The sequence below is a fragment of the Aquarana catesbeiana genome, linkage group LG10 (assembly GCF_042186555.1).
Source record: "Aquarana catesbeiana isolate 2022-GZ linkage group LG10, ASM4218655v1, whole genome shotgun sequence".
Lineage (NCBI taxonomy): Eukaryota > Metazoa > Chordata > Amphibia > Anura > Ranidae > Aquarana > Aquarana catesbeiana.
Genome location: NC_133333.1, coordinates 240,586,352 through 240,605,146, shown reverse-complemented (window position 1 = coordinate 240,605,146; position 18,795 = coordinate 240,586,352). Strand labels below are relative to the sequence as shown.

The following is an 18,795-nucleotide window of genomic DNA, read 5'->3' as shown; positions in this document are numbered from 1 at the left end:
CATATATCCCTATTCTGTACCTATGACCTCTAAAATGAATGCAAACCATGAGTTTCTCAGTTGAAATGCGGATTTAGCTTCTAGCTGCGTTAATTCTTCAAACACATACAAGTCATCTGTGGACAATTGTTACCATGTTTTGTTTTTTTTTTGGCAGCCAGCAAATCACAAAACGGACAAACCAAAAGTAGCCGATCAACTGAACCATGAAAATAGTTGTCAAAGAGTTAACTGCATTTGTTTCAACAGAAAATTACTTTGCGCTAAAAACTCTTTTGAGTACTAACATACACTCATCAGCCACTTTATTTGGTAAACTTTGCTAGTACCAGGTTGGACCCCCTTTCGCCTTCAGAACTGCCTTAAAGGGGTTGGAAAGTAAGAAGGTTGCTTGCTTTGCAGGCACTCATCAGGAGGGAGGAGCCAGATCACCAAAGAGGGGTCCAAGAAGAGGAGGATCTGGCCTGCTCTGTGCAAAACCAACTACACAGAGCAGGTATTAGAGCATTGGAGTACAGTGACCTCATTGTCCAGTGGTGAGATGATTGAAGCTTTGTGACATGGTGCATTATCCTGCTGGAAGGAGCCATCAGAAGATGGGTACACTGTAGTCATTAAAGTGGAGTTCCACCCCCCCCCAAAAAAATGAATGTGCTTAAAAAAAAAAAATTTGTAGAAAATTTTTTTTTTTACTCACCTCTAAATGCCTGTTGCTAGGAGGTCCCTTGTTGCCTGCCTCCTTCAGCGCCTGGGCTCCTGACATCACTTCCCTCGGCGCAGGAAGGGAGATCACCTCTTTCCCCTCCATCTGTTAATCATCTGGGACACGTGACAGGTCCCAGATGGTTGCGTGGCTAGTCATGGCGCGCGGCTCGCGCATGCGCAGTGGGTGCCCGGCTGTGAAGCCACAGCCGGGCGCCCACATTAAAAATCCTGGCACCGCCAAAAGGAGGGGGAGGGGAGCGGGGCTTCGATCCCCCGCACCGCTGGACCCTGGGACAGATAAGTGTCCGATTATTAAAAGTCAGCAGCTGCCGTATTTGTAGCTTCTGACTTTTAATTTTTTTTTTTAAGGGGAACTCCACTTTAAGGGATGGACATGGTCAGCAACAATACTCAGGGAGAAGCAGATAATACACCACTCAAAATCAGTGTAAGTCCTTTGCAGGCTTGTAATAAAATCCACAATGGGTGCTCTGGCTCTGATGCTCTCTCACACACCGGTACAGACATAAATACTAAGAATAGATCCGGCAACTCCAAACGTCCTTGTTGCTTTTTTATTGGTGCATAAAAAAGTGAGTAAAAATATACAGGGGCTCACGCGTTGTGGCTTACAAGCCTCGATCACAGCAGCTGATATATATACACAATCCATTATCACATGTCACTAGCCAAGACAATTGTGGCCTTATCAAATTCTAAATCAAATGTAGGTTATCGGCATGCGAGAGAGGCAGTGGAATCCAATGATGGTCACACAATGATAAGCATAGGATATGAGATTCAATAAAATCAGAAAAGGCGTTCATTTCTGTTTTTCTTTTTAACAGGACACATTCACTGGGTAACTGTAATATCGATATGCACACTTGGTCAATACAATAGGCTATGTGTTAGAGCTGGGAAGATTGGGTACAACTTCAACATCATCACAGGTAAGTTATTAAAAAGTAATAATTCATTTTCTTCCCTATATGTTATATTTTATTGGGGGCAGGAATTTCTTTTCAAATCCAGTCCTTTGTCAAAGAGATCCCATGTTTGATTAGGGCCCCTTTGTGTCACGTCATACAGAGTCCTGACACATGGAGGCCGGGTTCACATATGTGCAGAGGTGGTGCCCAGCATGGGGTCCAGTGTGTCCCTGTTCACCGGTTCAGGTGCGATTCAGGTCTAATTATTTGCCTGAATTTGCACCTAAAACAAACCTAAAGACGCACGGGACCCTTTTGGAATGCAGACCGCGGCTGCCCCAGACATGTGTGAACCGGCTCCATCAGGGCAATGTTAAGAGCATTATAGGCCCCCGGGCAATACAGTGCACTGAGGCCCTGTCTGCACAATCACGCACGAGAATAAAAATGCAAATTATCAATAAGGCTATATTTATCGGTACTTCCAACAAAATCAGTGTTTAAACATTAACACAATGTTTGGACAATATAGCATGCGTTAGATGGGCACAGTGGCAGCTTTGATGGGCACAGTGGCTGAGTTTGATGGGCACAGTGGCAGCTTTTGATGGGCACAGTGGCAGCTTTTGATGGGCACAGTGGCAGCTTTTGATGGGCACAGTGGCTGCTTTTAATGGGCACAACTTGAACTTAAGTCTTAGACAGTTAGACTTACTTGAGGCTGCCGGCCTGGTGCAGTGCAGTGAGTCACTCACAGCAAGGCAGCTATCAATCTCAGGGCCATCTTTTCAATGCCAAAATGGCACAAGATCAATCTCTTTAGAAACCGAAAGTTTCGCTCTGCTCCCTCTGAGCCACGCTGTCTGAAGAACATAGCAGAGGTGGGCAGAGCTTGTTCGCTAGCCACGGTGGCGCTATGAATGGTGGGGCGACCGCAGCCTCTGACTGACATCACTGGTTGCTAGCTAGACGCCGGGCGGCCGGCGATTCTAGCAAGTGAGCAACCAGTGCAGTCAACTTCAAGTCTTCTGCAGCAGATTGCAGTGCTGAGGATCGGGCCCTGGGTGGGGCCCTCCAGGCAAGTGGGGCCCCAGGGGAAACTGCCCAGCGTGCCCAGTGGAAAAGACGGCCCTGGGCTCCATTGCGAGCCGGGCACACTCGCATGTAATGTGAATTGGCATCCAATTCACACATATGTGAGCACGACCTGAGACACCTATTTTGCTGCTGTTTTAAAGTGCTTGGTGCATCGATGTCTGATCATAAAAGTGCATGGGTTAGTGCGCCCTTTCCCAAACTTTTTACCAGGGAGGGACCTTTAAAATGGCTTTCTGGTTTCAAGGAACCCTTGGTAATAATTATCAGATCTACAGTTCATGGTAAATTAGCTTGATGACCAGTGGGAAGAATACTTCTTACATTTGTGGTAAGCAAGAAGAATCCCCCACCTTAACTGCTTGCCGACCAGTGGATGCAGTTTTACTGCGGCAGAATGGCACGGCTGGGCGAAACTACTTTACCTTATGTCGTTTTGCCTTTTGGCCACTAGGGGCAAGCACGCGCCCGCAGCGTGTGCCCGGAGCCAATGCGAGCAGGCGCGATGGCCGCCGGGCACCCGCGATCAGTCACGACAGAGCGAGAAGCGGGATCTGTGTGTGTAAACACACAAATCCTGGTTCTTTCTGGGAAGAAGAGGCAGATCGTGTGTTCATACTAAGTATGAACACCGATCTCTCTCCCCTCCTAGACAGTCCCATCCCCCCTACAGTTAGAACACACACATCGAACATAGTTAACCCCTTGATCGCCCCCTAGTGTTAACCCCTTCACTGCCAGTGACATTTTTACAGTAATCAGTGCATTTTTATAGCTCTGATCGCTGTATAATTGTCAATGGTCCCAAAAATTTGTCAAGTGTCCAATTTGTCCGCCGCAATATCGCAGTCCTGATAAAAATCGCAGATCGCCGCCATTTCTAGTAAAAAAATAAATTAATACACAAAAATGCCATAAATCTATCCCCTGTTTTGTAGACGTTATAATTTTTGCGCAAACTAATCAATATACGCTTATTGCGATTTTTTTTTTTTTTTTTTTTACCAATAATATGTAGAAGAATACATATCGGGGGGCCTAAACTGAGGGAAAAATTAGTTTTTTTGAAAAAAAAAAAGTGGGATATTTATTGTAGCAAAAAGTACAAAATATTGTGTTTTTTTTTTCAAAATTGTCGCTCTTCTTTTGTATATAGAACAAGGAAAAATATCCCCCCTCAATGGGACTTTGACAGACCACCAACTCTTATGATAAAAATAATATGTTTTTAATGGTACAAAATAAAAAGACGTAAAAGCGTCTACAGGATACAAAAATACATTCCATGAAGAAACAAAACAAAAAATATACAAATATGAATCATCATGTCATAAGTACTCTCCTAAGGGTGGTATACCTTAATACCCGACGCGTTTCCAATATTCTGATACCTTCATCAGGGATTTGAGAGTTGACAATGTTGAGAATGTTTTACAAATGTATGAATTCCAATGGGATGATTCTATGTTCAAACAGCACTAGAGATGATTAAATCAAGTAAAGTATTCCATGAACGCCAGACCATAGTGGTGGAAGAGTTGTAGGTGTACTGTATTTCCAGCATCGATATGTATTAGGCGAAGCTGCTATGGACAGGTGAACAATAGAGCTCTCAGTATGGATTACATAGCGGGCGGATAAATATCCAAATGTGGATATGGATGTCCAGGTATAGTATGCAAGTATCTTCTATATGTTAGTGCCTACAACTCTTCCACCACTATGGTCTGGCGTTCATGGAATACTTTACTTGATTTAATCATCTCTAGTGCTGTTTGAACATAGAATCATGCCATTGGAATTCATACATTTGTAAAACATTCTCAACACTGTCAACTCTCAAACCCCTGATGAAGGTATCAGAATACTGGAAACACGTCGGGTATTAGGGTATACCACCCTTAGGAGAGTACATATGACATGATGATTCATATTTGTATATTTTTTGTTTTTGTTTCTTCATGGAATGTATTTTTGTATTGTGTAGGCGCTTTTACATCTTTATTGTATACCATTAAAAACATATTATTTTTATAAGAGTTGGTGGTCTGTCAAAGTCCCATTGAGGGGGGATATTTTTCCTTGTTCTATTACATCAGGGATGGGACCACCACACTCCACATTTGACATGATGGAGGTCTCTCTTTCTTCTTTTGTTTATAGCGCAAAAAATAAAAACCGCAGAGGTGATCAAATACCGCCAAAAGAAAGCTCTATTTGTGGGGAAAAAAGGACATCGATTTTGTTTGGGTACAACGTCGCACGACCGCGCAATTGTCAGTTAAAGCGAAGCAGTGCCGAATCACAAAAAATGGGCCTAGTCATTAAACTAAAATGTCAATGGTGTCAGTGGGAACTTATTTGAGAGGCAGAAATTAACGGGACCCCCAGCAACCTCTGGATGAACCCTGGGGTTCTGCGGGACCCTGGTTGAGAAAGTCCGCCTTGGAGAACGATTCTATTTTTTGTTGGGCCGCAGTATTAAATTGCATAGGTCATTGGTACTGCAGGTCGCATCCCCAATTAAAACCAGAAAGGCTGTAGTGTTACCACCACATAGAGGCCCTGAAAAGACCTGGGATTTTCAGTTCAGGTTCAATTTCAGCAATTATACGACTTGAGTCTCAAATGAACGGTCTATTTAAGTCACAGAAGGGTTAGGCATGTGTTATAGGGAGCCGTATTATAAGTGGCTGAAGAAAGAATTGTCTGTTACCCATCACAACCCTTCATATCCTCACATTGGTCCCCCCACTGCAGAATGAATGGAAGGGAGGTATAGTTGGCTGGTGTAGGCATCAGTAATAATTTTACAACTTCTACATTCTTTTTTTTGGATTGTAGGGCAGAGTGTTTCATAGACTCATCTCCTTATGGATCTGCCGTTTAGTAGGTCAGCTGTTTCTAATTCTGCAATAGCTATTGGTACTTTATGTCCATAGCTGTACTATGGAGGCAGCTGTTCAGGTGCTGATACTACACAGAGAATGTCTGCAATGTACATTAAGAATGCATTATCACAGGATCAGGTTTCTGATGCTTGTACTTTCTGCATCTACTGTCAATATATATTTGGCAGTCAGTGGAAGCCAGTTCCTGGCCATACAGTTAGCAATATATTGAATTATTGTATATTATTGTATTGTATATAATATATTGAATTTATTCTTCTTATTTTTTTTGTGGACTGGACAGTTTTTCAAATTTTTACTTGACTAACAATTTAATTTTATTAGTTACTCTCTGATGTACCTATAGCCTAAGAACCGGGGCCTATCAAACTATCTATATTCTTTAGTGGACTCTCACAGTTTTGCTGGTTAGGAAAGTGTTTTGCTTAAAAAATGTACAAATTCAAACTTATTTCTTTGGTAGTTTTTTTTTTTTTTTTTTTTAACCACTTGCCTACTGGGCCCTTTTACCCCCTTCCTGCCCAGACCAATTTTCACCTTTCAGCGCTGTCGCACTTTCAATGACAATTGCGCAGTCATGCAACACTGTACCCATATGAGATTTTTATCATTTTTTTCACACAAATAGAGCTTTCTTTTGGTGGTATTTAATCACCACTGGGTATTTTGTGTTTTTTTTTTTTTTGCTAAACAAATGAAAAAAGACTGAAAATGTTGAAAAAAAATTTTTTTTCATAGTCTGTTATAACATTTTGCAAACAGGTAGTTTTTCTCCTTCACTGATGTGTGCTGATGAGGCTGCACTGATGGGCACTGATACGCTGCAGTGATAGGCGGCACTGATTGGTGGCACTGATGGGCAATGGTAGGAGGCACTGATGGGTACTGATTGGCAGCACTGGTGGGCACTGATTGGCAGCACCAGTGGGCATTGATGAAGCGGCACTGGTGGGCATTGATGATGCTGTACTGATAGGCACTGATGATGCTGCACTGATAGACAGCACCGGTGGCACTGATGGGCAATGGTAGGCGGCACTGATGGGCACTGATAGGTGATACTGATGGGTATTGATTGGCAGCACTGATGAGGGGGCACTGATGAGGCGGCGCTGGTGGGCACTGATGATGCTGCACTGATAGGCGGCACTGATAGGTGACACTGATGAGGAGGCACTAATGGGTACTGATTGGCAGCACTGGTTGACAGCACTGGTGGGCACTGTTGGGACTGTACTGATAATTAGGACACTAATAATCATTGCCCTGATAATCAGTATAGATCTCCCTTTAACATAAGCTGGGTATCGGCTCTCCTCACGCTGTCAGTGTAACCGGTTTGTGTTTACATCCGTGATCAGCTGTCATTGGACACAGCTGATCAAGTGATAAAGGGTCGCTGTGATTGGCCCTTTACCCTGATCTCTGATCATCTGAGTCCGAAGGACACATCGATCACAGAGCACACCGCTTGACCACAGGAGGACGTCCATGTATGCCCTCCCAGCAAAGTAAGCCCACTCTGTAGCTGTCTTTCAGTTATTGCGTGGGCGGAAAGCAATTAAGCAGAATTTCTGTCAGCTTGATAAATAAAAAAGGGCACACACAAAAATTAAAGCTAAACTCTACAGGAAGAGAAAAAAAGGCTTCCCTGTAGTGGGGCTGTCCCTGCCCTTCAAAGGTTAAATGCTCGTTGATTTCTAGGGGGGAGCTGCAAAAAAGCATTCTATGCATTAAGATAAAAAGACTTCTGTGTGCAGCAGCCCCCCTAATACTTACCTGAGCCCCCTCTCTTTATCCAGCGGTGTGCAGGAGTGCCTCAGCCGTCTGGGACTCTCCCTCCTGATTGGCTGAGACACAGCAGCGGCACCATTGGCTCCTGTTGCTGTCAATCAGTCAGTGAGCCAATGAAGAAAGAGAGGTTGCAGGGCTGGGCTGCAGCTCTGTGTCCAAATGGACACACGGAGCAGCGGCTCAGCTTGGGTGCCCCCATAGCAAGCTGATTGCTGTGGGGGCAGGAGGGAGGGGCCAGGAGCGCCAAAGAGGGACCCGAGAAGAGGAGGATCCGGGCTGCTCTGTGCAAATCCACTACACAGAGCAGGAAAGTATAACATGTTTCTTATTTTTATAAAAAAAAAAACGAGACTTTACAATCACTTTAATCTTGGATTTGGACTTAAAAATGTAAGTAAACTCTAACAGTAATAAACCTCTCTTATTTGCAAAAGAGAGCAAGAGGAATGCAGAGGGAAGGTTGATGTGTAAGCCTCTGCATTCCTCTTGCCGTTGTTTTTTTGTCTCCTTCATAGCTGTTGCCAGATCAGCTGCGGTAGGAGGGGAGGGGGGCAGGTTGGACCTCATAACTAGGGTTAGAAACATGGGATAAAGTACGACATGCACTTTGTCCCATAAGGGACAGAACTGTAAAATAAAAATATGAACGATCGATCTTCTTTAAACTCAAAAACCCATCAGGTTTGCTTAGCTACACTGAGCTGCTGACACAGGTATAGGGTAACACAAACATTCGATTTGTCAGGATGTTGGGAATCCGGGAGTTTCTGGTTTGCAAATCTTTCCAGGAAAGCAAGCAAAAAGTAATCTAAAATATTTTAAGATATTGTCATAGCTCCTGTATGGCAAAAAAAATTTCGACAACGAAATTAACACTGGTACTGGAGATTTTAGTTGAGTAAAATACGACTAAACTAAAACAATTCAGATGACTAAAATATGACTAAATCGAAACTGGCATTTTAGTCAAAAGGCTAAGTGCCGGTTCACATTAGTGCACTCTGCGAGATCGCATGTGATTTGCACTGCAGTGCACATCACATGCGATGTCCATGCAATGCGAATTCGCATTGCATTCGGACCAAACTCACACAGGACCCTTTTATTGGTCCGCACCAGAATCGGATCGCATGGGTGTGAACACCCATGCGATCCGATTCATGTCCCAACTGTCAGTTCGCAGTGTGATATGCGAGCTGAAATGGGGGTGTCATTAACATTGTATTGACACTCCCAGCAGTTTGCATATGGCAGTGTGAACTGCCTTGCGACTCAGGTGCAATGTGGGAACCCGCAGTGGATTTGTAGGGTTCCCGCATCGCACAAGTGTGAACCAGCACTTAAACTAAATTGAAAGTTGACTTCAAAATTAACACTACTCTGTTGGCTTTTTCTAAATCGGCAACACAATTCCATCCCCAGCCTATAATAATAGCACAGTTTTAAACATGTATTGCATGATCACATAAGAATAAGTAGGGGACATCTACTAAGCTGCTGAAGGAAAGAAAAAAATTGGAAAAGGGGCTTTTCTTTTTTTTTTTGTTCTTAATATTTAGGCTGGGTTCACACTATTGCAATTTGTATTAAGGGTTCCCTGCATCCAATTCGCAATAGCAGGAGGTTTTGACCTGCTCTCTATGGAGCCGGTTCACATATCTCCAGTATGATTTGCACAGGAGTCCTGTGCGTCTTTTGGACCCTTTCAGGTCCAAATTTAGCCAAAAATTCGAGCTGAAATTGGACCTAAAACGGTGAACCGGGACGCACCGGACCCCCTGCTGTGAGCCCCATGTGCAGTTAGTGTGAACCCAGCCTTAATGTTGGTAAATGTGTAATTTACAGCCAATCGAGTTTACAGCTTTTTTTCACATTGTGAGTTGCACTTCTGCTTGTCCAAGAGCAATTTTTTTGTTTATGAAACTTGGTCTTATTTATAAAGACGTTATATATCACAATGGCTAAATCTGTGTCTGTAGTTTATGTTTAAACCTTCATAACAGAAGTAATAACATCCTATTAGATTTCTACTCCAGGAGTATATGATGAGTTTGGAAATTCTAGAGAAATGCTTAAAAGAGAAGTACGGGATTTGCTTCTTTTTTAAATTATTCATACTTACCTAGGTGGTTGCTCCATGTGTCCCCTGCCGGCTCTAACACTGAGTACCGAGCGATCAAACAGCACCGATCGCTCGGTTTTCAGGGCTCCCTGAGCAGGGAGCTGTAGATTGTCAGTCACCGCTGTCTGCTCTGCCCCCCCCCCCCATGCTCACTGGAGTGTTGAGCTGTGGAGGGGGCGGGAGTGGCAGGTTCAGGTCCTCAGCTGAGAGGCTGAGCCGTGTGCCGGTCCAGGCATGTGGGTGGATCACAACCATATGGTCGCAATCTTTCCTGAGCCAGGACCGGCACTGTAACGTCAGCCAACAGCGTTCTTCAGTCTGCTGAAAACGGGTCACAGGAGTGTAGAACAATCTGCACTCCTGTGATCCACACCAGCTTTGGCTGTACTTCTCCTTTAATGTATTACAATTTAAAAAAAAACATTAGATTTTAGTCGACTAAATTGTACTGGAAAATGTAATCAACTAAAATACGACTAAAACTAAAACAATTCAGATGACTAAAAAATGACTAAATCAAAATTTGACATCAAAATGAACACTGTATGGCAGACTGTACATATTATGATTCAAGTGTTTGTTAACCTCAAAAAAAACATATCCTGTTCCTTTAAAGCATGTTATACAGCACAGTGCTTGTGGTGTGTAATTTGGCCCCTTCTATCACCTAAAAAACCCAGCTGATCCTGCCTGGCTATACCCTCCCCCCTGTAAACTGACCACGGTTTATCATGGCTGCTGAGCCCTGACACCGTGGTCAGTTTATGTGCCTCCGTCATCCGCAACTCTCCTGTCCTCCTCTCCCCCCCCACGCCTGTCTGCTCTGTGTCAGTGCCCGATCCCCTCCCCTCCTGCTGCAATTATAACTACAATTAAAACATCCCATCCCCTCTGTAACATAATGTTATGTGTCCCTGTGCCTGTGTTGTATAAAAAAGCTGTCGATCTGTACCTATATCAGAGCGTCTCCCGGCGCTCCCGTGACACTTTGGCTTTCTCTCTCCTCTCTTCCCCTCCTCCCGGGCTGACGTTATCGAGAGTACTCAGCCCCGCCCGCTGGAGCTGTCAGCCGGACAGAGGAGAGAGCTGAGGAGTCACGTGAGTGCCGGGAGACGCTCTGATATAGGTACAGATTGGCATATTTTTTATATAGCATGGGGACACTTATTGTTAAGTTACAGAGGGGATGGGAGGCTTAACAACCACTTTAAGGCCTGGTTCACACCTATGCATTTTTCCTTGTGCATTTTCAGATTTGCAGAAACACACTACAGTCCATTTAACTTGGTTTCCTATGTGTCATGTTCACATCTGTGCATTTTATGGAAAGGGTCAGGGACTTTTTTTCAGGTTTTTGGTTCCATAGACTTAAATGGATCAAAAATGTGTATTGAAAAACACAAAATGCACCTGGAATATGCAAACTGCAACCTGCATAGGTGTGAACCTTAGCCTAGAGTTGTTGTTTTCATTTGCTATATCAACTTTTTTTTTTTTTTTTTAATTAATTCCTATGTATGGTAGATTGATCGATTATTTAAAAAAAAGGTCCTGGAATTCAGAAGAGCAATGAATGCATGCTGAACACGCACTATACATTATATATAGGTCCTGCTGTGGTTGCACTGGGAATGAGAGGAAGTTCTGACATAGTAAGTGGGCCAGAGCTCAGTATGGTAGGTGTAGTGGCAGAACCCTGTGGCTGTTCCTATATAAAAAAATAAATTAAAAAAAAAGACAAAGGAAACCAAATAAGCCATTGTGACAGATGTGAGCACAGGCCGCCCATGTATTGCTTCAATAGCCCTTCTATATGCCATAGATGGGAAATTGAGGAGAAAAAAAAGGGGGGGGGGCGCGACTTAGTGGGACTTTATATAAAAAACATTTGTAAAGACGTCTCCATCCCTGATTCAGTATAAACAAAAAAGAACTATAGAAGGACTTTATATGAGGTATGTGCAGCAGCAAAAATGCAGGCAATGTAAAAAAACACACAAGGTTTATTGCTGTATAATACATAACATGTAAGAAATTTCATTTATAAATTTGTGTCCATAATGACGTCATAAAACAAGCATATATGATGTCATATCTGTGAAAAAACACAAATATATGAAATAGAAAATATTATTGTATAAAGCAATCTAGCCAGGATGCCTGACAAAATAATGTATTATACAATTATATTTTCTATTTCGTATATTTGTTTTTTTTCACAGATATTTAATGCATTTGTCCCTGAAGAGTGGATTAAATTCACGAAACGCGTAGGGATTATTGGATGCATCTCATCTTCATTGGATGTTTTAACCAGTTTTATTTATTTATATATATATATATATATATATATATATATATATATATATATATATATATATATATATATATATATACAGATTTTATCTTTATACTGTTTCTGAGGTGGTCCGTGTCATCTGGGATGGCTGTTATGTATTTAGCCTACAATGTATTATCTTGATGCAGCGGTCATATATTCATCATACAATGGGGGTTATTTACGAAAGGCAAATCCATTTTGCACTACAAGTGCAAAGTGCACTTGAAATTGCACTCAAAGTGCACTTGGAAGAAGAACGTCGCTGTAAATCTGAGGGGAAGATCTGAAATGAGGGGAAGCTCTGCCGATTTTATCATCCAATCATGTGCAAACTAAAATGCTGTTTTTTATTTTCCTTGCATGTCCCTCTCAGATCTACAGCGACTGCACTTCCAAGTGCATTTTCAGTACAATTTCAAGTGCACTTGTAGTGCAAAGTGGATTTGCCTTTAGTAAATAACCCCCAATGTATCATTTATTTGTTGTTGCCCGTTTTCTACATACTATGCTTGATATATGATGTCATTATAGACACAAACTTATGAATGAAATTTCTTACATGTTATGTCTTACACAGCAATAGACATTATGTGTTTTTACATTGACTGTTGTAGGGTAAATACATAACAGCCATCCCAGATGACACAGACCACCTCAGAAACAGTATAAAGATAAAATCTGTATATATAAAACTGGTCAAAACATCCAATGAAGATGAGATGCATCCAATAAGCCCTACGCGTTTCGTGAATTTAATCCACTCTTCAGGGGCAAATGCATTAAATATCTGTGAAAAAAACACAAATGTACGAAATAGAAAATATTATTGTATAAAGCCGTGCCCCCCCCCCCTCTTTAGTTGTCATTTTTTGTCAGGCATCCTGACTAGATTGCTTTATACAATAATATTTTCTATTTCATATATTTGTGTTTTTTCACAGATATGACATCCTATATGCTTGTTATATGATGTCATTATGGACACAAACTTATGAATGACATTTCTTACATGTTATGTATTACACAGCAATAAAAATGTTGTGTTTTCACATTGACTGCGTTTCTGCTGCCGAACATACCTCGTCCTTCTTTAGTTCTTTTTTGTTTCTATAGATGAGAAATTGTCACTCTGGTCCTGTGCCTAATCTGGTTCACAGATCATGTTTCTATGAAAAGAAATATCCAGCATTAGAAATGAGCTGTTGTACATTCGGCTGCAATCCTGGTTCACAGAGGGGTTTCCAAATATCTATGATTCGCCCACCTGAGGACTACACACAGATGACATACACAGACATTTTCTAACCTGTAACGGTCTACAGGCTGCACACGAGTCCCCCTGGGCCTGCTAATTACAGCTGTGCTCTGCTACTAACCAATATAGATTAGGCTTGTTTTCAATAAAGCCCTACAGCCCTACAGACATACGGCATGCAAAGAAAATACAGACAGTATGTCACTGGATCCAGAGACTTGCTGTCGTGTCTACTATGGGTGTCTACTATGGGTTGTGGTCTAATAAAGAAGAGGGACTGGGTGAGGGAGAGTACCATCATAGCTGTGCTGGTATGTCTGTGTTCAATATATGGATTGTAAGCTGGCAATTACAAACAGGGGACTGATCCACAGATTACTGTAAAGTAGGACTGCTTCAAAAGAATTTGCCTAGATTCACATATGTTTGGGTCGTGCAAAATCGTGTGCACTGCCAACCCGCAGGCACAACCTGCTGCTCTTTGGCAGACAAATGTAAGGTTACCATTAATTCCTAATGGCACCGTTATGCATTGGAAAACGCAGCACTTTTTTGCATGCATGAAACTGCATGATGCTGCAGCACCGTGATTCCATGCAGCACGCTTTAAAGTGATTGTAAACCTACCATTTTTCTAAAATAAAAATAATAAATATGTCATACAGTGGAACCTTGGATTACGAGCATAATCCGTTCCAGGAGAATGCTTGTAATCCAAAGCACTCGCATATCAAAGCGCGTTTCCCCATAGAAGTCAATGGAAACTAAGATAATTTGTTCCGTATTGACTTCTATTACATGCAATACCGCATGTGGCCAGAGGTGGGGGGGGCACCAGAGAGCCTCGGAAATACTCGGGGACAGCTTGGCTGAACTCGGAAAGCCTCGGAAACACTCGGGAATGGAGTATTTCCGAGTGTTTCTAAATATTTCCGAACAGCTCCGAACTGTTCCGAGTGTCCCCGGTGCCCCCGCACCTCTGGCCAAATGCGGTACTGCACACCCCATTAGCTTGAATACTGCTCGTTTTGCGAGTCAGAAGTAAACAAAAAAAAAAGTTGCTCGTCTTTCAAAACACTCGTTAACCGGGTTACTCGTAAACCAAGGTTCCACTGTACCTACCTGCTCTGTGTGCAGTGGTTTTGCACAGAGCAGCCCCGATTAAGAACGAATCAGGTCTGAAACGCGTTAGCTGTGCTTGGTAGTTTGTATTCTGTGCTGTTGAAGCTCTGTTTTTACACACAATAAAGGTGAATAATTGGAGTGCGGCTATCGAGCCTCTTTTGTTCCATAGCCCCGACCCTCCTCTTCTCAGGTCCTCTGGTGGCTCTCCTGGCTCCTCCTCTTTATCAGGGGCCCCCATGGAAAGCCGCTGTCCATGGGTGCACTCGTGTGGACTCGCTCCCAAATCCTGCTGCGGAGTCCATTGGCACAGACAGCAGGACTCGGCCCCGCCCCCCGCGTCACAGCTTTTGACTGACAGCGGCGGGAACCAATGGCTCCTGCTTCTATAAATCTATCCAATGAGGAGAGTAACGGAGGCTGGAGCTGCTGTGTTTGTGCACATGGATTGGATTGGGCTCAGGTAAGAAAAAGGGGTGGTCTGGGGGGGGGGGGGGGGGGGTGGCAGCACAGAAAGTTTTTCACCTTAAGCCTGGGTTCACACCTCCGAGGTGGCTCACAGCAGGGGGTCCAGTGCGTCCTTGTTCTCTGTTTCAGGGACGAATCAGGGCTGAATTTTTGCCTTAATTCAGCCCTGAAACAGAGCCAAAGACGCACAAGCTGCTCCACAGCCGCAACGGAGATATGTGAACCAGCTCCATAGAGAGACAGTCACAATCTCCCGTCGTGCGAATTGGATGCCGAGAAACTCGCATCCAATTCGCAAAAGTGTGAATCCAGCCTTAGTTCCCAGTAACAAAGTTTATTAACCCGTTGTATTACTGGCTAGTGGCAATGTTAAATAACTCCCAAATTGTTATTCTGAATACTGATACAAGTGCTGGGGGTTGTTATTGTGTAAACTGGCACAGATGCTGGGGGTTGTTATTGTGTAAACTGGCACCAATGCTGGGGGTTGTTATTGTGTAAACTGGCACAGATGCTGGGGGTTGTTATTGTGTAAACTGGCACCAATGCTGGGGGTTGTTATTGTGTAAACTGGCACCGATGCTGGGGGTTGTTATTGTGTAAACTGGCACCGATGCTGGGGGTTGTTATTGTGTAAACTGGCACCGATGCTGGGGGTTGTTATTGTGTAAACTGGCACAGATGCTGGGGAAATTATTGCTACCAATCCTTGTGGTGATTATTGTGGAAACTGGCACCAATGCTATCATGCGAATTGGATGCGGAAAATCCCACATCCAATTTGCATAGGTGTGAACCCAGCCTAATTTATAGAATGCATTAAGGTGGAAAACCTCAGGGCTTTAGAAGCACTTTAAAAATGGTTCTGTGACCATTCAAGTGAAAGGGCTACTGTACCCATGATGCACATGTGTAAACGTCCACACAATAGTGTTAACCTAGGCTAAAGGGTACAAGTAAAAAAAAAAGGCGCAGAACAAAAACCATCAGTTGATCGATCAGATTGTGATAAGGCACACAGGGATTGATTTACTAAAACTGGAGAGCGCAAAATCTGGTGCAGCTGTGCCTGGTAGCCAATCGGCTTCCAGTTTTTTTGTGTGAAAGCTTTATTACACCTCCGAGGTGGCTCACAGCAGGGGGTCCAGTGCGTCCTTGTTCTCTGTTTCAGGGACGAATCAGGGCTGAATTTTTGCCTTAATTCAGCCCTGAAACAGAGCCAAAGACGCACAAGCTGCTCCACAGCCGCAACGGAGATATGTGAACCAGCTCCATAGAGAGACAGTCACAATCTCCCGTCGTGCGAATTGGATGCCGAGAAACTCGCATCCAATTCGCAAAAGGGTGAATCCAGCCTTAGTTCACAGTAACAAAGTTTATTAACCCGTTGTATTACTGGCTAGTGGCAATGTTAAATAACTCCCAAATTGTTATTCTGAATACTGATACAAGTGTTGGGGGTTGTTATTGTGTAAACTGGCACAGATGCTGGGGGTTGTTATTGTGTAAACTGGCACCAATGCTGGGGGGTGGTTGTTGTGTAAACTGGCATCAATGTTGGGGGTGGTTGTTGTGTAAACTGGCACCAATGCTGGGGGTTGTTATTGTGTAAACTGGCATCGATGCTGGGGGTTGTTATTGTGTAAACTGGCACCGATGCTGGGGGTTGTTATTGTGTAAACTGGCACCGATGCTGGGGGTTGTTATTGTGTAAACTGGCACCGATGCTGGGGAAATTATTGCTACCAATCCTTGTGGTGATTATTGTGGAAACTGGCACCAATGCTGTCATGCGAATTGGATGCGGAAAACCCCACATCCAATTTGCATAGGTGTGAACCCAGCCTAATTTATAGAATGCATTAAGGTGGAAAACCTCAGGGCTTTAGAAGCACTTTAAAAATGGTTCTGTGACCATTCAAGTGAAAGGGCTACTGTACCCATGATGCACATGTGTAAACGTCCACACAATAGTGTTAACCTAGGCTAAAGGGTACAAGTAAAAAAAAAAGGCGCAGAACAAAAACCATCAGTTGATCGATCAGATTGTGATAAGGCACACAGGGATTGATTTACTAAAACTGGAGAGCGCAAAATCTGGTGCAGCTGTGCATGGTAGCCAATCAGCTTCCAGTTTTTTTGTGTGAAAGCTTTATTGAATAAGCTGAAGTTAGAAGCTGATTGGCTACCATGCACAGCCACACCAGATTTTGCACTCTCCGGTTTTAGTAAATCGACCCCACTGACTCCGGTAAGGCTGCTCTCAACAAAAGCAGGGAGCTCAGCTTGCAAGATCTATAGCAGCCATTCTCAACCAGGGTTCCTCCAGAGGTTGCTAGGGGTTCCTTGACCTGTGGCTGATGAACCACCTTTTAGATGGGTTCCTACAGAGTTCAAGGTTCAGCATCACTTGGCAAAGCCAGCAGCATGACACCAAATATCTTTTTAGCTGTCTTTAAGGGTGGCATTCTGAGCATCACTTTAAGGAGAACATTCTTCGTATTGACCACCAGTATAAAGGGGCATTGTTCCTATTGACCCCTGATGAATTGGTTTTAGTAAGGGTTCCTCGAGACCTAAAAAATAATTTTCAGATCTCGATGAATTGGTTTCAGTAAGGGTTCCTCGAAACCTGAAAATTATTTTTGGGGTTCCTCTAGGATTAAAAGGGTCGAGAAAGCCTGATCTATAGGCACGAAGTCCAATGATGGGTCCAAACAAAAGGTCAGAGGGTCGGAATGCGTATACATTAAGTGTTTGGTGCTCTTATTGGACTTGGTGCAGCTCTATAGTATTAATGACTCCCCAACCATGTATTTCCAGATGTATACAGATCAGGTCCATGCTGTAGATGTGGAATAGGTGACACTTTACATGGCAGGGAGCTGCTCTGATGCTGCACCGCTCTTTGCATGGCTAATGAAGCACTGCCTACCCTCCCATCCATTGTTCTACAATGACATGGTCATAATGCACAGGCACTGGCCTGGAATGAATTACATACCGAATAATGGAAGTAGTAGAGACAGACTCCAGTGGGATGAATCCTTCCAGGTAGCCATGATGAATTCAGCTCTTTGCAGTCTTCCCAGGTGGTGGTTTGGATAGGACAGGAGACAGAGGGACAGGGATGATGGATCTCCCCCCTCCTTAGATGTCCATGTTATCAGGGTGGAGACCCTACAGGAGGTCAAGGAAGATGGTTCAGCACCCTGGAGAGGGCCAGGATGGGGGAGATCAGGAGACTTCTTCTTCTTCTGCCTGTGTGCAGCCTGTACAGACAGATCAGAGCCCGGCACACTGCTCTATGTCTGCAGATGGGGCGGCTCACTAATGCTTCTCCTTCATCAGATCCCGGCGCCAGCTACAAAATCATCACCTTTCATCAATGCATTCCTCCCTCCCCTGCCAAGCGCTAATCTAATGAGCATGGATGCATGCAGCCACCGCAAATGGCTATCTGAGAAGTAGACAAGGGAGCAGAGGGAGAAATGAGCTCATTGGCCACTAGGTGGCAGCAGAGAGCAGCGATTTCACATGTGAGTCATCCAGAGGCTTGGAATCAGCCAGGAGTACAGAGAGGGGGAGGTCACGTGGTCTTTTATGATCTTTTTTTCTTTCTTTTTACATTTTAACCACTTGCTTACCGGGCACTTAAACCCCCCTTCCTGCCCAGGACAATTTTCAGCTTTCAGCGCTGTCACTCTTTGAATCACAACTGCGCGGTCATGCAACACTGTACCCAAATGAAAATGTTTAGAATTTTTTCCCCCACAAATAGAGCTTTCTTTTGGTGGTATTTAATTATTGCTGCGTTTTTTTTATTTTTTGCTAAAAAAGAACGGAAATTTTGAAAATACAAAACAGTTTTATAATTTGGTATACAATTTTGCAAACAGGAAATTTTTCTCCTTCATTGATACTGATGAGGCTTCACTGATGGCCACTGATAGGCTGCACAGATGGGCATTGATGGTACTAGTGGGCACTGATGGGCATTGATGGGTGGCACTGAAGGGCATTGATAGGTGGCACTGATGGACACTGAT

The 18,795-nt window shown here is 43.5% G+C and overlaps 1 protein-coding gene across 1 annotated transcript in view; it reads right to left on the bottom strand.

The window, feature by feature from the left end:
* SCN3B (sodium voltage-gated channel beta subunit 3) overlaps positions 1-18,272 on the bottom strand; it is a 50,135-nt gene extending 31,863 nt beyond the window's left edge. Inside the window, exon 1 of the mRNA XM_073603517.1 lies at positions 17,751-18,272. Within this exon, the coding sequence (XP_073459618.1) occupies positions 17,751-17,808 (58 nt within the window). The 5' untranslated portion in view covers positions 17,809-18,272. The remainder of the gene's footprint in view (positions 1-17,750) is intronic.
* Positions 18,273-18,795: the final 523 nt, after the last annotated feature.